This window comes from Oreochromis aureus, linkage group 17 (genome assembly GCF_013358895.1).
Source record: "Oreochromis aureus strain Israel breed Guangdong linkage group 17, ZZ_aureus, whole genome shotgun sequence".
NCBI lineage: Eukaryota > Metazoa > Chordata > Actinopteri > Cichliformes > Cichlidae > Oreochromis > Oreochromis aureus.
In genome coordinates this window covers 25225655-25242869 of record NC_052958.1, presented here as the reverse complement: position 1 = coordinate 25242869, position 17215 = coordinate 25225655, and the positions used below count along the sequence as shown (strand labels likewise).

The 17215-nt window shown below is 39.2% G+C and overlaps 1 protein-coding gene across 6 annotated transcripts in view; it reads right to left on the bottom strand.

Annotated features, from left to right (window-relative positions):
* Positions 1-17215, bottom strand: part of mast2 (microtubule associated serine/threonine kinase 2) — a 148320-nt gene that overhangs the window by 90300 nt on the left and 40805 nt on the right. The window contains exon 1 of one of the 6 annotated variants that reach the window (XM_039600714.1): positions 8037-9535. The exons of the other annotated variants lie outside the window; for them this stretch is intronic. Within the exon in view, the coding sequence (XP_039456648.1) occupies positions 8037-8075 (39 nt within the window). The 5' untranslated portion in view covers positions 8076-9535. Of the gene's footprint in view, positions 1-8036; positions 9536-17215 lie in introns of those variants that run through there. 6 annotated transcript variants of the gene reach the window in all.

Below are 17215 nucleotides of genomic sequence, written 5' to 3'. Positions count from 1 at the left end.
GTGCCAAAAATATTAGTATACTGTGTCAACGGTAAAAAATACGTAGTGACTAAAAATAGCCTTCACAGAGAGCCAAGAAACCTTTACTAGCATGCATTGTCTTTACAAGTGCATCATGCACATGGAGCTGGTATCTGTTCATGTAATTTACATTTCTCGGTCGAGATTAAGAAGAATCATGATAACAGCTGTTTTGAGGTGTGATTGTTTCCTTTTAAAAGACATTGAAATACAAAATAAGTGTGACACTACTTTTTAAAGACTGTAAAGTCTGTGTTTGCACTGTTGTCACTCTGGGTCTACAGACATTTTACATTGAGTAACTTAAAGTTATAAATAACAAATAAAAATATTTTACTATCATAGTTCTGCCTACAGTAGGTTTTGTGATATCCGTCGGTGTGATTTGGGGGAATTTATAGGATTGAAACTTACAGAATTACCCATCTGGAGTTTTGCTCTCTGTCTTTTGAATTATTCGATGCTGAAACCTACGAGAGGAAACCAGCTGGTATATAATTTCACCATACCGTCTTTTCTGAACAAGAAGAGCTTATGGTGAAGAACGGTCTTTAAATTCATGCGACAGCAATTTTGAATGGAAGCTGATACCAGCTGATATGAGCTGCTTTCCTAGAGCTCAGACAGGCTGATGTCAGCACAGAGCCATGATAAAGATTCTTAATTTAAGACATAATCAGAGACAGACAGGCTTTTGTTTCAGTCTGCTGCTGTTGGAGTTCTGAATGGCAGAACTAATCCTATTTCTCAAATTACAACAGAACACATGCACACAGGGAAAAATACTCATTCTACACAGACAGAATTTGCATTAAGCGTTACACTGATCATGGTAGAGGCAAGCTCAACCCTATAGGCCAACAGCTGTGGAGCAATAAATAAAACATGTTCATAATAAACACAAACAAATGTACTAAGGAGCATACACACTTTTATTGTGCAGTTAAACCTTACCCATCAACCATCATACACACATTTTACCACAACCATATGTACAGCAAGCCAACAAGGCCTTGCTGGTATTACTGAAGGAGAGACAGCTGTATTAATGGCTATAGCTCACCAACTCCTACATATTCACCCTAGAAAACAACACAGAAACACCAGAAGAAGACAGCGAAAAGAATACCGATCCGATTCGATCCACTAAGCTAAACATGACAGCTATCTGTTTGACCTTTCACCCCGACCACATTTTCTTTTACTATCTCTAACCCAGCAGTCAAGTGGGTGACCTGTGCTCTGTGTTTGGCTTTGAAACATCACACTACCTCATAGTTTCAGGCTGACAGTGCCCTGACGAAAGGCCGACTGCTGACCTCAGGCTATATATCTTATCTGACTGGGAAGCTAATAAGAGAACATGTGCCCTCACAAGTTTCAAGGACAAGCCAGAAAAAGGACGCTGCTCACACAAACCTTTGGTGTGTTTTTGAGGTTAATACAAAGAAAAGTCTTAAAGATGTTGACGAGTCTATCCATCTATTTGTCTGGAAATTTTTAGTATTAATACGATTCATACACTTCTGCATTACATCTATTCAGTTACATTTAAAGACTGTTATCTTGTACTACTACTACTACTACTACTACTAATAATAATAATAATAATAATAATAATAATAACAATAATCATAATCATAATAAACTGCTATACCAAAAAGAACTTCACAAATGTAAATAAATATAAAAATATAAAATCATCATCATTATCTCAAAATCTAACATTTGATTGCTTCCTGAGAAATTGTTTAAGACAGTAACAAATAAGACTGTAGACAGACCAAAGTTACTGTTGTTAGATATCCTTTGTGAGCTCTTATTTCACCAGCTTAACTTCAACTTCTGTATTTTTCTGATGGTGGAAAAAAACGTGCATCTTTATTCCAGTATATATTTCAACAAACAACTTTAAAATGCTTTCCCTTTCAGTGGCCACCCTGACATTTCTTCCAGTGTCATTATTATAAGCCTACAATGTCCCTTTCAGCAACCTTTTGAGCCATGATAGTTTATTTTAAAATCCAATTGCCTAATAGTCTCAAAGAAAGCTCCAGATATTTATCGCTTTAAAAGATGACTGACCTTTGGCCAGAATTTCAACTCATAAATATATCTAAAAAGGCATGGTATTTCATGATATCATTCTTTCTTTTCAGTGGATAAAGGATTTTGATTGTAATGACCCAATTACATTTCCTACAGCACCACAAATCAAATTAACATGTTAGCTTCAGCACTGCTACCATTAAAGAATGAGCAAACACACACTACAGCCTCTAAGGGCCACAGATTCGGACTGCTGGTGTCATTAACACTGGGTTTTGTGTTACTTCCTGTTTCATTTTGATAGTTTTTTGTCCCTTGTGTCTACTATTTAGCTTTGTTTCCTTTATCTCACCATTTCCTGATTTGTCTTACCTGCTCCACTCTGGTGTGCCCTATCCCCTGATTAGCCCTAATTTGTCATTTAGTATAAACAGCCCCAGGCTCCGCACATCCTTTGTTGCGTTGTCTATTATCCTACCAACTCCCAGCCAGGTGTTTAGTATTGTGGATTCAGTTTAAATTCCCTGTGTTTCTTTTTTTGTATGGACTCTGTTGTTTTAAATAATCCACCTTTTAAATAAAGGTGCTTTTTCAGTTTGTTCAGCGAGTCTGGTTAGTCTACATTTGGGTCCATGTCTAGCAATTCATGGCAGCTGGTTGTGCTTTTAATCTGTCCAGCCGACAGGGTTTGTATCCAACTGTGGGCACTCAGCCATAAAGAGATTTACAGAGAGTAAACATGCCAGAGGACATCCCTTCCAATAAATATACCCAGCCCAGACAGAGCTGCTGTGTGCAGATGAACACAAATGAGCAGTTGTCAGTTTTCGGTTTGTCAGCTTGGCAAAATTTTCACATAAAGACAAGCATACAGCACCATTGTTACCCTGTCATTTCCTATGATGAGGCGTAACAGTGAAAGAGTAAATGTCTGATTTTAGGATGAAGCCTTAAACCATTGAACCTCACAAACTATCAGCTCTCGATTTCTGGTGAACATGAGTGCGTAAAAACTGGTTAACTGGTGCTGAGGGAGAACATTATTTCATTAGTATTTGTCAACATTACAACGATGTCAGTATTAGTTATTGATCTCTACATTGAAATACTCGAGTAGTAAATTACGTTGGTCGAGTGTAACACTGTGTGCAGTAATAAAAGCATACTGGTCTTTGAATGTCTAGACATTGTTGTTTTATGTTATTTAGAAAATCCTTTTGTATCAATAATTCAAAACCATTTTAGCAATGTGTTCAAATAACTGATGAAATGTTGTTCACAAATAAAAGCACTAAAAGCTGCCTGTGACCTGACACTACAACGCTGTAGTGTGGAAAACAAAGTTAATCTCAGCAAATCCAGGTTGTCACTCCTTACAAGGTGGCCTCATTCAAGCCCTACTTCCTCTCGACACAAAGCTATTTAAACACCATAAATACAGTACTAGAACACCGTTTCATCACCACTGTATGCAGAACCTTGTGTCCTCATTTCTCCTGGAAATCTAACAGTGTAAAGCAAGACCTGAAGGAAAAGAGCTAATCTTAGACTAAACCTGTCTCTAACACGTGCACTTCTTCTTGGCCTCTCTGGTTTAGGATGTAGATGACACCATCTGCTGACTCAACATTTCTCAAGCTTCTTTTTCAGCTTTTCAGTCGTGTGCGGGAAAGAAGGAAAAACAATGCAAACGAAAAACTGTATCTTGGTTTACTGGATCAATCTATTTTTAAAAATGTTTTTTTCAAGTTGTTGAAAATCACATATCTGTCGTTGTTTACATAGCCAGAAAGTCACATTTAACAGAAATGTGCATTTAATTATTACATTTGCCTTCAGCAACCTTCCTGTTCTATAGCAGCGCAATAAGAATGCAACCAGCTGGCAACCAGATGAGTCGAGTCCCCTCAAGTTATACTCATTGAGAAAGACTCATTTAGCCTCATGGCAACATGCTGGCAATCTGTCTGCTTTTATAAATGAGGTAATTATTTACAAACCTTCAAAAGAAATTTCTCTGAGAGTGACTGCAGTCAGTCAAAGTCAGACTGCAACTGTTTGCAGAAAGGTTGCCTCCTATCAGCCAGTCTGTGCAATCAAACATGGTCACAAGTGTGCAACCCCTTGCAAGCCTTTAGTCACCACTAGCTGCAATCAGTCCCAGAGTGACTTCAATGTAATACAAACACCAAGCAGCCGACAATGTATTTTTTTCTTGTAGATGTCAGGAGGTTGCTGTCCTATTTTTAGTCGCGTGACTGGGCCATTAGCTCGCACTGAATTAGCCGATTTAATTCAAGTTATCTTAGGATGGTGATGCAAGAGGTAAGCCCTCTTTGTTCATAGTCTTGCCAAGGTATTTTCATTTACTGCAGTATCGATATTTGTTGTGCGTGTATCAATACAATATCACCACTCACGATGCTCCACCCCTAAAACGGACAAGGTCATTTGTAGTGGAAGAATGAACCTATACATAATTGGGCTTGACAACACAAGCAGGGATGTTACATGATTTTACATAGTTCTATGTAACCTGAATTAATTTGTTTTTAAAATTCATTCAAACGGATGATACACACTGTCTGGTCTACACTGTAAAATGTAATATTGTGTTTAATTAAAAATATTAAATAGGCTGAACTCATTTTTTATCAATTTGTTATTAGAGCTCGATTTAAATAAGTTACCAGTACTTTTTATGCAAAAACGCTGATAAACTCCATTTATTTGAGTTGTCTTAACTTAGAAAAACTAAGTAAGCTGGAAGTTTTGCTTCTCAGTGCGGAAGGATGAAAGATGTGTTTTGAAAATGCCACGTGACTACCGTCCCCCTCCCTCCCGGATCAGTCCGCATGTTCATGGCGCCAGCATTTGTTATGGAATATATTGAGCAAACCTGGAGATATTATTGTTGTCATTGCTGTGGATCTTTACTGACTTGGTGAGTAAATGTTTACTCTTATTCAAACTGATTTTGTGGCTTCTCTTAGTTTAGCACCAGGTTTATAATCTTGCTAGCTAGTTAGTGTTAGCCTAGCGTTGCTGCTGCCGCTGGGCTCATCTTACTTAAAAATTAACACCACAGTCTTAAAAACCTTACATAAAACTATGTCGGTGAAATTTTCTGTTGATTGTTTGAAATAAATAAGTGAGAAAAGAGCCCAGACAAAATTCTTCGGGAGGTGCAGCCGTTAGGGGTGGGGGGATAACAGAGCTCTCCGAAAACGTGGAAGCACTTTTGCAAATATGTGATATTTTGATAAATTAAGTAGATATTTGAGCATTACATAGCTACATTCTCGCCTGAAAATATCTTAAAAGGTTATTTTGTGACCCAGAAAGGGTAGTCTGGGGAAAAGGAGGATCGCATTTGTCGGCTATGTTTGTCAGAGGAGCGCAGCTAAAAAACTTGTTACTTTTTCTGGGTCACAAAATAAACGTTTAAGATATTTTCAGGCGAGAATGTAGCTGTGTAAATTTCAAATATCTGCTCGATTTATCAAGACATCACATATTTGCAAAAATGCTCGGACGTTTTCAGAGACGTCCATTTTTCATGCTTTGTGGCAGCTTTTGAACATCTGTGGCATCTATTAATGTCAAATCTAGCCTTTATTTAACAACATAAGCAAACTCTATGTTACGATGATTGCACAGCCATTAAGGATCAAATCAATGTTCTGTTTTTTCTCCCTCTGCTTGCTTCTTACTGTCTTTGAGGCTCGGGACCAGCACTCCTGTTGTTGGACAGAAAGACATCAACTCAGTGGTAAGTGTTTTGGTTTTCCAATATATTAGCAACTGTCAGTGACATTTATATTAATCAGGCTGAACTTTAATCATACTTTAGATCAGCCTGTTATACTTATTGTTTTATTTGTGCTTTGGTTTGGGGAAGTTGTTTCTTTACTGATCTTTTCCTGTCTTCTGTTATTAGACTTGAGATATGACTGCACGATGCTGTTGCTGTGACTCCAGTTAATTCTACAAGACATGCTGTGTAAGTAAACAAACAACAACAGTTTGGTCTGCATTTCTTGAAAGATCACATCCCCCAAACTTAGTTTAGAGGGTCTAAACTGTATATAGTGAAGTCTGCAAGTTTTCTAACAGCAAAATTTGTTTTGTACCCAAAATCATTTTGCACAACATTAGAATGAAAGTTATTGGCCATGTTTGCATAGCCCTTTTAAAATGATGCTTTGATGACATTATTGTGTGTTGGGTGGTGGTCACAGCTATCCAGACTGACAATTGGGACATTGAATGTCACCTCTCCGGTGGGGAGGGAGCCTGAGATTGTCTAAATTGGAGTCTGTTTTATACCAGAAGCAGAAAAAAACATGTTTTAAGAAAGCAATTAAGTTAAAATATGATTGTTTGCTTGCAGGACACCAGGAGAGATGAGTCCTCCGTCACAGATGGTGTGGTCAGTGAAGATGGTCGCCTGCAAGTTCAAGCTCATTGCATCTCCAACCATCAACCACCGCCACTGTACTTAAGGGAAGTTAAAGACTTTCTTCTGCACCTACATTTGGATCACCTTGATCCATGACAGTCATTCAGGCAGTAATGCCTGGACTGGAAACAAGCCATCCTTAAAATAATACAACATTCCAGCTCATGTGTTGGAATGGAAAACAAATGTGTTGTTTAAATTAGAGACTGCACTTGTGACAGAACAACAAATATTTTATTTTGATTATATAAGTAATGTAAGTACAAAACAAACTTGTGGTAGGCCTAAACTTATTTTCAGAATAATTACATCTGAGACTTTGTTTCATTGTAAGATTATAACAGCGATGGCAATATAATTGTTTGTTGTTCAGCAGAACAGTGTCCATTTTTGGCTGTTATACTTTGTTGTGTTTGAAAATAAAAGTTGGGCTGATTTTAACATCATTACAAAAAGTGTTGTTAATTATTTTTAATCATATTCAGGTTACCACAAATTGTTTTTTCATTTAGTTGAACTTGAAATGTTTGTTAGGTAAACAATTAGTATTGTACAGTCAGAAATATCAAGTTATTGTTAATACTGCAGACTTGCAATGTCTAAGTTGTCCTAACAGTCATCTTAAGTAAGCTTTACTTATTTTTTTTTGAGGCAACGAGTTTCCATAATTTTTTGAGTTCTGGGAACTAAAAAGGCTGTACAGTGTACTCAAAATGAGTAAGTTGCCCTAACTTGGTCATCTGATGTAAACTTGATCCAATCTTTTGAGTTCTGGGAACAAATGAGCTTGTACAGAATACTCAAAATAAATAAGTTATCCTAACTTAGTCATTTTTAGCTAAGCTTTACTCAATTTTTTTGAGGCAACGAGTTTCCATAATTTTTTTGAGTTCTGGGAACTAATTAGATTTTACAGTGTAACAGCAGGATCAATTTTCATTCCATTTCACTTTGGTAGCCTTAAAGTTAGTAGTTTAGATTTTAGACTGATGTTCTTACTAATAGGGCATGGAGCTAAAAGATAACAAAACTCTTATATAGTCCTTCCGAAATTAATTGCTTGAATTATAAATGGTTATTATTTAAAGGTGTGACATAAACCTGACAGGTTATCCACATTCCGAGTGCTATGATACACAATTGCTTGTTGTTGTTCACTGGGCTGTTGCATCATTTACCGACTTCCACCAGAGGGAAATTGGATAGGCCTGGTGATATGGTTTGCAAATCTATTTAACTGAGTACGAAAAAATAATGGTATATAATGATGTGATAGGGTCAGTCTCTGTGACTGCTTGGGTGCATGTTTGAAGAATGCAGCAGCATCAAAACTGTGCAAAGAAACCTTCATATGCAAGTATTCTGAATTCTGAACCTCTCCTTTCAGTGCAGGACAGTTTATCTCTGCAAACTACAAAAAGATATTATGCTCTAGTCTTAAGTTAAAAAAATGCACACACACATACACACAAAGAGCAAAAAAAAAAAAGCACTAGAAGCCTACCTGCAGGCCCCTGCGTCTCAAAATACTTGAGTCATCCATGATAATTCGAGGTTAGGTATCTTTTGTTTTCAAAGCAACAAAGTTCAGGCACTTTCTAGGAAGTCTGTCCACATGGAAGAGGTGAGATCAGAGCCTCCACCCTTCTTTACTGTCCGTCAAGCCTTTACTCATCAGGCTGTCATCGTTTTCCATTTCAATCAGAAGCTTTACAAGTCCTGTTTTTTCTCTGAGACATCACTGAGGTGATCGGTTTCAGGTTTCAGTGCCAAATAGATGGGATTCAGTCAATAAGGTGGATAAAAATATGTGTGTGTATATATATATACATATATATATATATATACATACATGTATATATACAAAATCCAAGGCTGTTATACTAACTGTGGAGGGAAAATAAAAGCACAGAAGACTGGTCTAATGTTGATCTCTTCCATTTCTTTATCTCTTGTGTGTATTCAAACTTGTTGTAGAGAATGGTGAAACCTCATCCTCGGTATCTTCCCTGCATGTTCCATTCATTTATTCAGCACTGGACACACCCCTCAATTTCCCAGAGTGTACAGTCAGACGCTCAGCTCCTTTTTTCTGTTTTCTGACTCTCCGGTCTCTTCATCTGTCCTCCTTCGTTTGCCTCCCACCCCTAAGGCACTAGTCCAGAGGAAACTCTGCTCCTTCCATTATTCATGTGCAGCTTGCAATAGAAATTAATGATGACGATGGGGCCTCAGGGGGTGGACAGAGGGAGGGGAAAAAGAGACTGAAAGGAGGCAAAACATAAATGGGAAGGCACCAGCTTGCTTGCCTCTGGCTTAATTAGAGCTGAGCTGTAACAAGGTCCCGAAATCACTGCAAAAACACAAGCAGGCAAGCAGGCTTCCAGAGTTTCTTTCTATGGGGGGATCAGTCAGGACTGACAGGCCCTATGTGCTCAACCTGCTAAGTGACGCTCAATCCAGAGTTTAGAGAAAAGCCTGCTTTTCCTCAATCACTTTTATGGCTTGAGATTAGAAAAGAAAGACACACAACGGTGTTAGACTCACCAGACGACACAGAGTGTAGACTAAAAAAAAAAAAAAAGAAGTGTTTGTTTGCTAGCAGTGATTTACTAAGCAAGAAGGCACCTCGCATCCATCTCCATGCCAACCAAAAGGGCCAGATTCCATACAGTTAAAGCCATAGGGGTCTCGCAGACACATGCACACAAGCATCCGCCACACACACAACCCCATCATGCATGTTAGTCATCGCTTCATCTCTGCCGTCCTCTCCTGCACCTTCTCCTGCATCTTTCAGTTTTCAGTGTTTCTCCAAAAGGCTGTGGGGAGGAGGAGATCCAGATCAGCTGAGAGTAGTAGCACAAGGGGACGAACAAGGCAGGAAGGATGAGCGTTTCCTTCTCTGAGATGAACAGATGAGGATTCTAAGAGGATCCCTTCCTTCCTCTTCTCTTGTCTTCTGTTCCTCAAACCTCTGCGTCCCCTCTGTTGTTGCCTTTCTTTGCTCTCTCTGATGTGTCAGTATGCTCACATGCTCCAGCTCCTCCCTCTGTTCTTTTTCCACAAGCTCAACCTCTCTCTCTTTCTCGCTCTCTCTCTCTCTCTGCAGAGGCGGCCTATCAGGCACAAGCAGGAGACAGAGGCTTTGCTCACAATGAATGGAGCGAGGACAAGTGCTCCGCCTCCCTCTCCCTACTCTTGTGCGCGCTGTGTATCCGTCACTATAACCTCGCCTGGTTCTAACCAAAACAAGATGCTGCCTTTGCACCTTGCAACACGCATGCACAGAGCAGTGTGTGCTTAATGTATCATTATTTTGTACATATGAATTAATCATGAATGCACTGATCAGAGGTTTTGGATGATTACTTTTTCAGACAGCTCTCTTTTTAATATATAAAAGAAAAAAATCCCTGATGGTATGTATGTAAAACTATGTGGACATGCAAAAATACATCCGTGTTCACCTGTGCTTAAAGCCATAGGCATTAAAGATGCTGGTATTACAGCCACCACTTTTCTGATCTTACAAGAGCTTGGAGGTACGACCAAAAGCATGTAAGTGAGCCTTTATAAAGCTTCACAGCGCCTTATTTTTCCCTTTAATATTACATAAAAAGAGTTAAAAAGGAGAAAGTATTTTACCTTGTGTTTTAAGATGAAGATGAAAAGAAGGTGGACGTAAGCACACAGCAAGGAAACTTTCAATTTCTTTTCAGAGAAAGAAAATAAAGGTCCAGCCAATCAGTAAAATTGGATCGAATAATTGATTGCAATTACTGTCACTTGTAAAGCTCTGAAAATGTTTACTTTTTCTGGATATATCTTGTTTTGACAGGTTTTGGTGAGTAACACCAGAACACTATTTTTAACTGGTGTTCCTCCTCCACAAACAAGAGAGACGCAAAGAAGCAAAGAAGAGAAAAAAAAAACAGGAATGGGGACAAAAAAGTGATGGAAGCATAGATTGAACTGTAGAGAAGGCAGAGCGTCTGGAGTCCTCCTACACGCCACAGAGAGCTGATGACTCACAAAGACATGAGAGAATGGTAATGAGAATGAATGGATGGTTTGAATAACCAAGCAAAAAAAAAAAAAAAAAAAAAATTGGCCTACAATGGATGCAGAAGAGAGAGAGTATATGTCTGCTGGTGCATGCATATATACTCTACACAGCACAAACACAACACTGACCATGGACAGATTCATCTGTTCAGCCACTGCTATGTGTGTAGAGAGAGATCAGACCCTGAGTAATCTGTATCAAACTGAGCTCCAGCAGCCCTGTCTGGGCCCCCATCCTCTGGTCAAAGCCCTAGTGTTAGTGAGTGCAAAGGCCAAAGGGGCCACACAGAGGAATGTTCACTTAGCCACAAGACTGGTGGACAGTAGCCCATAAAATTAAAACCCATACAGAGACACTGAAATGAAAGTAGTCTAGCATGTGGGCACCTACACTCACACTTACTCAGTCCATAAAAATGTCCCAATGTGAGGTTAGAGGTCAGGGGCAATAAAGGCATGACACGCAGGCCTACTATTATCCTGTTTTTACTATATTATCCCTATAATATTCCGATTTACCGTAACATTGAGTCCAGCACCCACAAACTCACAGGAACATTTTGTAAATCAGCTACAACATGAACATTGTATTTCACCTTCCAACCAGATGCCAGACTCATCATGACGATGAAGATGACATAATCAAAGTGTCTTTCAACATCATACTTCAGGACACAAATTACAATTATTAAAGCTATAATTATTAGCTTTTATTAATTGAGCTAGAAATGTTAAAATTTGGTTCACTCAAGTAAAAAGTCTCACACAGTTACACAAGTAGTAACATTAAGATGACCAAGTATTTGTTCCTATTAAGTATCTGTGAATATGAATATTTTATTACATATGTACCTACCCATTTATTAGTCGGCATGTACTTTACTGGTAAGTATTACATTTTGATACTGGAAAACTGGGAAATCTGCCTTGAACCCATATTTATAACATAATCCAGTGTGTAACAGTGGCTTATGCAGTGGTGGAAAATTAGTAAGAAGTTGCGTAATTATAAATTAAATTAGTGCACCGTTTAGGAAGATTGTTTTATAGAAACTGTTTTCAGTATAACGTCAGATAACAGGCAAAGATTTTTGCACAGAAGGTTCTGACTAATAGCTTTGGGCCACAGCCGACTGTAAAAAAATCTGTCCACCAAATACACAAGATTTAACAAAATGTGTGTTGTCGTCAAGTGAATGGGCCATTGCAGTGTGGCTCAATCAATAGACAATATGAAATCATGCTATTGATACCTGATATTTCGTGTTAAATTGGCATCGACTCTCATTCTGACGTTGAGGGTTTGGAATACAGGCTGTTGTGCCAGACACGATGGTCATCTTCTTTGTATAATAAAGGAGCTGAGATAAAGAGCTCCTGTTTGTGTTGCTTCATTCATCAGCTTGATGGGTTGGTCTACTGTTAGTCAAACTGTCCTGCAGCCAGCTGGCTGGCTGTCTGGTCAGCAGCCTGACGGATATCTCAGAGTCATGCATGTGTATACAGACACGCTGAAATAAAACAATCGGAGTAAATGAGTTTCAGGGGAAATAAAGTTAATGCCAGGAAATCAGTCACAACAATTATATAAACACAATACTACATTTGTCCAGTGCAATAATGGACCTAAAGAAACAGGCAATTGGAAGATTAATAGAAAAAATAAAAGCATTAAAAGAGAGCTGCAGAGAAAGGTAGCAAACAGCACTATGCAACAGCCCCGCCTGAAAAAATGATAACTATGAAGTGTGTACCAGGATGACAGCTGTGTGTGTGTGTGTGTGTGTGTGTGTGTGTGTGTGTGTGTGTGTGTGTGTGTGTGTGTATGCAGACAGGTTGCGTGCTGCTCTGTCTGAGCATTGTGCTGACGGTGTATTTGGATGTGTGTGTCAGACAGGACAGCAGGAGAAAGCTCAGTCTGAATAAATTAAACATGAAGGTGTTTGGCACAGGATGAAGAATGTGAACACAGTGTTATTCAACTCCATCAGTGACAGGAGGCAGAGGGTGCAATTTCCACAATAATAGAGACCAACTAAAATGCACACACTTGAAAGAGCTGCGATCTTACATAACCACAAAGCTCTGAAATCACTTTTCAATCCCGCTTTGCCTTTCAACGCACCACTTCTTTATCATACACAAAGCTGTTCACAGCTGCTGTGCTTGGCTTAATAGCTCTACGTATGGAGATGTGGTTCATTTGGTCCAGGTAAGAGAAATCCGGCTGAACAGTCTGCTTTTCTTTCTTTGCTTAATCTCTTCTGTAATGACCATGGTTTCTTTGTTTTGCTGTGAGAGATGGTGACATCATATTTGGGTTTCCTGAAGTCTGAGTGACAGGTCGACTTATTCTTGATTTTTACAGATGGTTTACATAGAACAATGTGATGATGTTCAAAGCAGATGAAAGCTAAAGAGAAAAGGCGAACGAAGAGAGGGGAATAAGAGCAAGAAAGATGTGGACACACAGCCGTTGCATAAAGCTTTGTCCCCATCGGGGCATTGATAAGAAAATGCTGAGTAAGCCTGAAAAGGCTTTACACTGTGAGAGGGAGAAAGGGCAGATGAAAGAGAGGATAGAGAGAACTAGGGTAGAGGCACAGAGTACAAATTAAGACAAAGACAAATGTGGCCTGTCTTCCCTTCAAGTCTCAACTTTTGCATGTAAAGTGGATTAAATGAAATGTATGATTAGAAAGTGGTAGATAACATAATTAGGAACTACAGAAATGAGCCGGTCTGGGAAACACAGAGTAGCTGTGGCTCATGCATGGCTCAAGGACCATCTGTGTGCAATGCTACAGCTTTTGAGTCGCTTGTGCAACTAACAGTTTCAGGTTTGGATTATTAATCACTGGATAACTGTGCACTGACAATAAGGACTCTGAAACTGATTTTAATTTTATCTTGGCTCTTTTTTAGATGATCTAAATTGAATTTTTATTTTTGTTATTTGTAATTTTCTCTGTGCTACAGTAAATGCAAGAAGAGAACTAAAGATGTTTTGAAAGGATTCCAATATGAATGTTTACATTCAACCACTAATCCCAAGGGAAACAGTAGCACAATATTTAATAATCCTAAGTAAGATCCAGAAGGCTCTGTTCTCTGTCCAGTCACACTCTACAGTTGTTTCAAGGCTCTCAATAAAGGGCAGAGGAAGCCAGACTTCCAGTCCTCGAGATAAGGACTAAAGCTAAACTTGACTATGTCTACTGTCAGGGGTAAAGACATAGTCGGAAACAAGCTCTTGATAATACAAAAATCCAAATGCACACACACAGACACACAGATGAGGACTGTTTTATCAGGGGCTCGCCAAGTCAAATCTTCTCTCTGTATCCTTTTGAATTGATCTCTATCATGCAAAATGTGCTTTGGCGTACTGTGCAACTATAGTAGGCCAAAAGGTTACACTGACGTAAGATATCGCTGTGCACCTTTATGTATGTAAGTAGGTGTGTGCATGTGTGTAAGTTCAAACTCAGTTCAAAAGACTGCTGGCGACTGCAGCAGCTCTGGCTCAATGCACAATGCTGTGTGTGTTTAATGTCTGTTCACTCAAGCCGCAACAAACAGCAACAAACACTGCACCCTGTTTCAAAGTGATGCTAAGTTCCTAAAGACATACATGCTGTTCCATCCTGTTCCTTTTTCAGTGCACACACTGACCTTTTTTTTTGGACTTTTATTACCTTATTGTTATTGTAGGGCCTTTACCTTACAATATAACCTGCCTTGAGGCTGCTGTTGTTATGGGTTGGTGGTATACGGCAGTTTCACTAAGGACCCACTTATCTGTGCCACAATGGTCACTTCGCACGCAAACAGTCATGTCGCCACATCTCTGTACTATTTCTACCAGTCCCGAGGGCGCTAATACTCATTGCTGTATTCGCCTGAATGACAGGTGTCCCCACTCAGACAATTCTACCAAAGGTTTCCTTGTGACATCACTTTTGTCGGCCATAAACCGAAACGTATGTGTGCCCTTTTTCCCCTCAGTACCACTTCAGAATGCAAGCTGTCACATTAATGGACAGGTATGCACAAGAGCGAAAATGCACAACTCTTCTCTCTTCATAGATTTTATTAAAGCACAAGAAATCCTGCTTGTTTATCTTTCCCAAACCCTTCAGCACAGACCAGTGGATATTTGCCATCTTGAGTTTGTATGTATTAAAGAAATAGTTTTTATTGAAGCTCCATCACAGGATCTTCATTTCTCACAGGCTGCAAAGAAGTACTGTTGAAATTTTTACAAGTAGGGCCCGAGCCATATTCTGCACAATAATACTGCTCGTCTGAAAACAAGAAAACACACAATAATTTCTTGCAATTGGTAAAACTAGAAGAGCAGTAGGACTGACATTCAGATGTCTGGCAGATTGAAAGCATACCCCTTTAATAGAATCTACATTTACATCCAGTAAAGTAGGAAAGATGCTTTACTGAGTCGCACTGGACTAAAGTCCTGGGTTGCTTTACTGTTTGGGGCAGACTTGAGTCTGGCATGACCCCGAATTCATGTAACAGTTCATAACAGAGAGACAGAAAGAGAGGATGATACATGAGGCAGGTTGACATATGAGGGAGGATGACAAGATCGCAGGTAACACAACACAACACACAAGCTAAATTATTCTTTGCACATACTTTAACACTGGAATATTTTAATCAATCTGTTGATGACATTTTTAGTCTGTGTATTAGCTCTAATTGGAAGATAAAGAAAAGCCACAAGTAAACAGAAAGAATTAAATACTAACACAGGGATTTCATTCCAGGAAGAGTTTCCAAGGCTCACAGCAAAAAGGAGAGATGTGGAAGAAAAACAGATCAGAGGAGGCAGGCAGGGAGGGGGAGCTGTGTGAGATGGAAACACAATTCAATTTCCTCTCCGTCATCAGAGATGGAAGATACTGTCAAAACTGAATTACCTCATCCCAAACAGAACAGGACATTGTTTGAATGTATTTGTTAATGTAATTGAAGTGCAGGAAGCATCCAGCATAATGCTACAGTGAAGCCTACGTCATTTCTGATCAAATACAAAACCAATGATACTGTATGTTATCTTTACCTACCTCCTCCTGCCAGGCAGCTCCATATCCAACACCCTTTGTCCAATATATTCACTTCGCTCCACTGACCATGTCCAAACCATCTCAGCATTACTGCTCTTTCCTTTTCTCCAAACTGCTCAACCTGAGCTGTCCCTCTGATCTGCTCATTTCTAAGATGTCCTAAACCTTCCCTTTCAGCCTTGCTTCTATCCTTAAATCACAAATCAGCCCCGACATTCGTCTCCACCCACTCACCCTGCCTGGACTCATCTTCACCTCTCTTGCGCAGTGTCCATTGCTTTGGATTGCTTACCCCAGACATTTAAACTCATCTAACTTCATTACATCTATTCCTTGGAGCTTCATTGTTCCACCCGTCTCCCTCACATTTACACACTCTTGCTTCCTCTTTTCTCCAGTGCATACTTCCACCTCTCCAGGCTTTTTTCCACCTGCCTCCTAATCTCAGCACAGATCACGATGCCACTCAACAATTTTGAGTGCCTTTAAGGTGATGCTTTAACTCGATTATCCTTATTGAACTTTTGCTACTTATTATGTTCACGCTGTAACCGAAGCATTGTTATTATTGTAGTCTTGTAAATGTTGTTCGATGTAAAAGGAGAATTAATCGTCTGTATCTTCTAGTTACTGAAGCACAGATTCAGTTAAGGTTTCTGGTTTTCATTTTCGGACTCCTTTTAAACATTTTAGCTTGTAAATGACATAAAAGCTCTAAGCAAAAGAATAAAGTGTGCTATTAGCAGACAGAGTGAGAGAGGAAACCAGATGACCGTGAGGGGTAAATACACCTAACATACCACTGTTGGCAAGCATTGCAAGGCTTTCTATTATAATGAAAATCTAGACAAGAGCAGACACCATCAATCTGACTTATTATAATTGCTGACAAGGCTTAAAAGTTTACTCTCTCATTGTGCAAATGGCTTTTATTGTTATACGGCTGATTTAAAACACCTAAGTACGCACATTCAGAACAAAGAGAAGGAAGTGAACAGGAAAATAACAACAAACTGCCAGCAGACTAAATCTGATCATTGATTTTCTGACATTTTCGGACCCAAAAATGTGACCTGTAGCCCCAACTGTTCTGCAGATTATGTCGTCGTATATGTCTGAACCCTAAAGGGCATGTTAGCCGACACTTAAACTCAGTAATCCAACGCACAGCACTGCTGAACTGTCTGGAATGTGTTTCCCTCTCATGTCACTCTGAAAGAGGACATAGCTCCCAAGAATAGATTTTACCACCTCTGGCGTTTTTAGGACCTTCTGTTCATACCCAAGTGCAAATAAACTAGTTTTTTTTTTTTTTTTTTTTTTTTTTTTCAGGACTTTGTGTTATACTTTGTAAAAGATCTCAAAGTATACCCTGTGAGAAACTACTTCCATAGAATATGTCTGTGAAGGTGTCAGCCACCCACTTCATTGTAATCTCAAGAGCTTGGAGACAAAAGCGACTGGACTTTTTGGAGTTTCTTGAAGACGTTTCACCTCTCATCAGAGAAGCTTCTTCAGTTTTTCA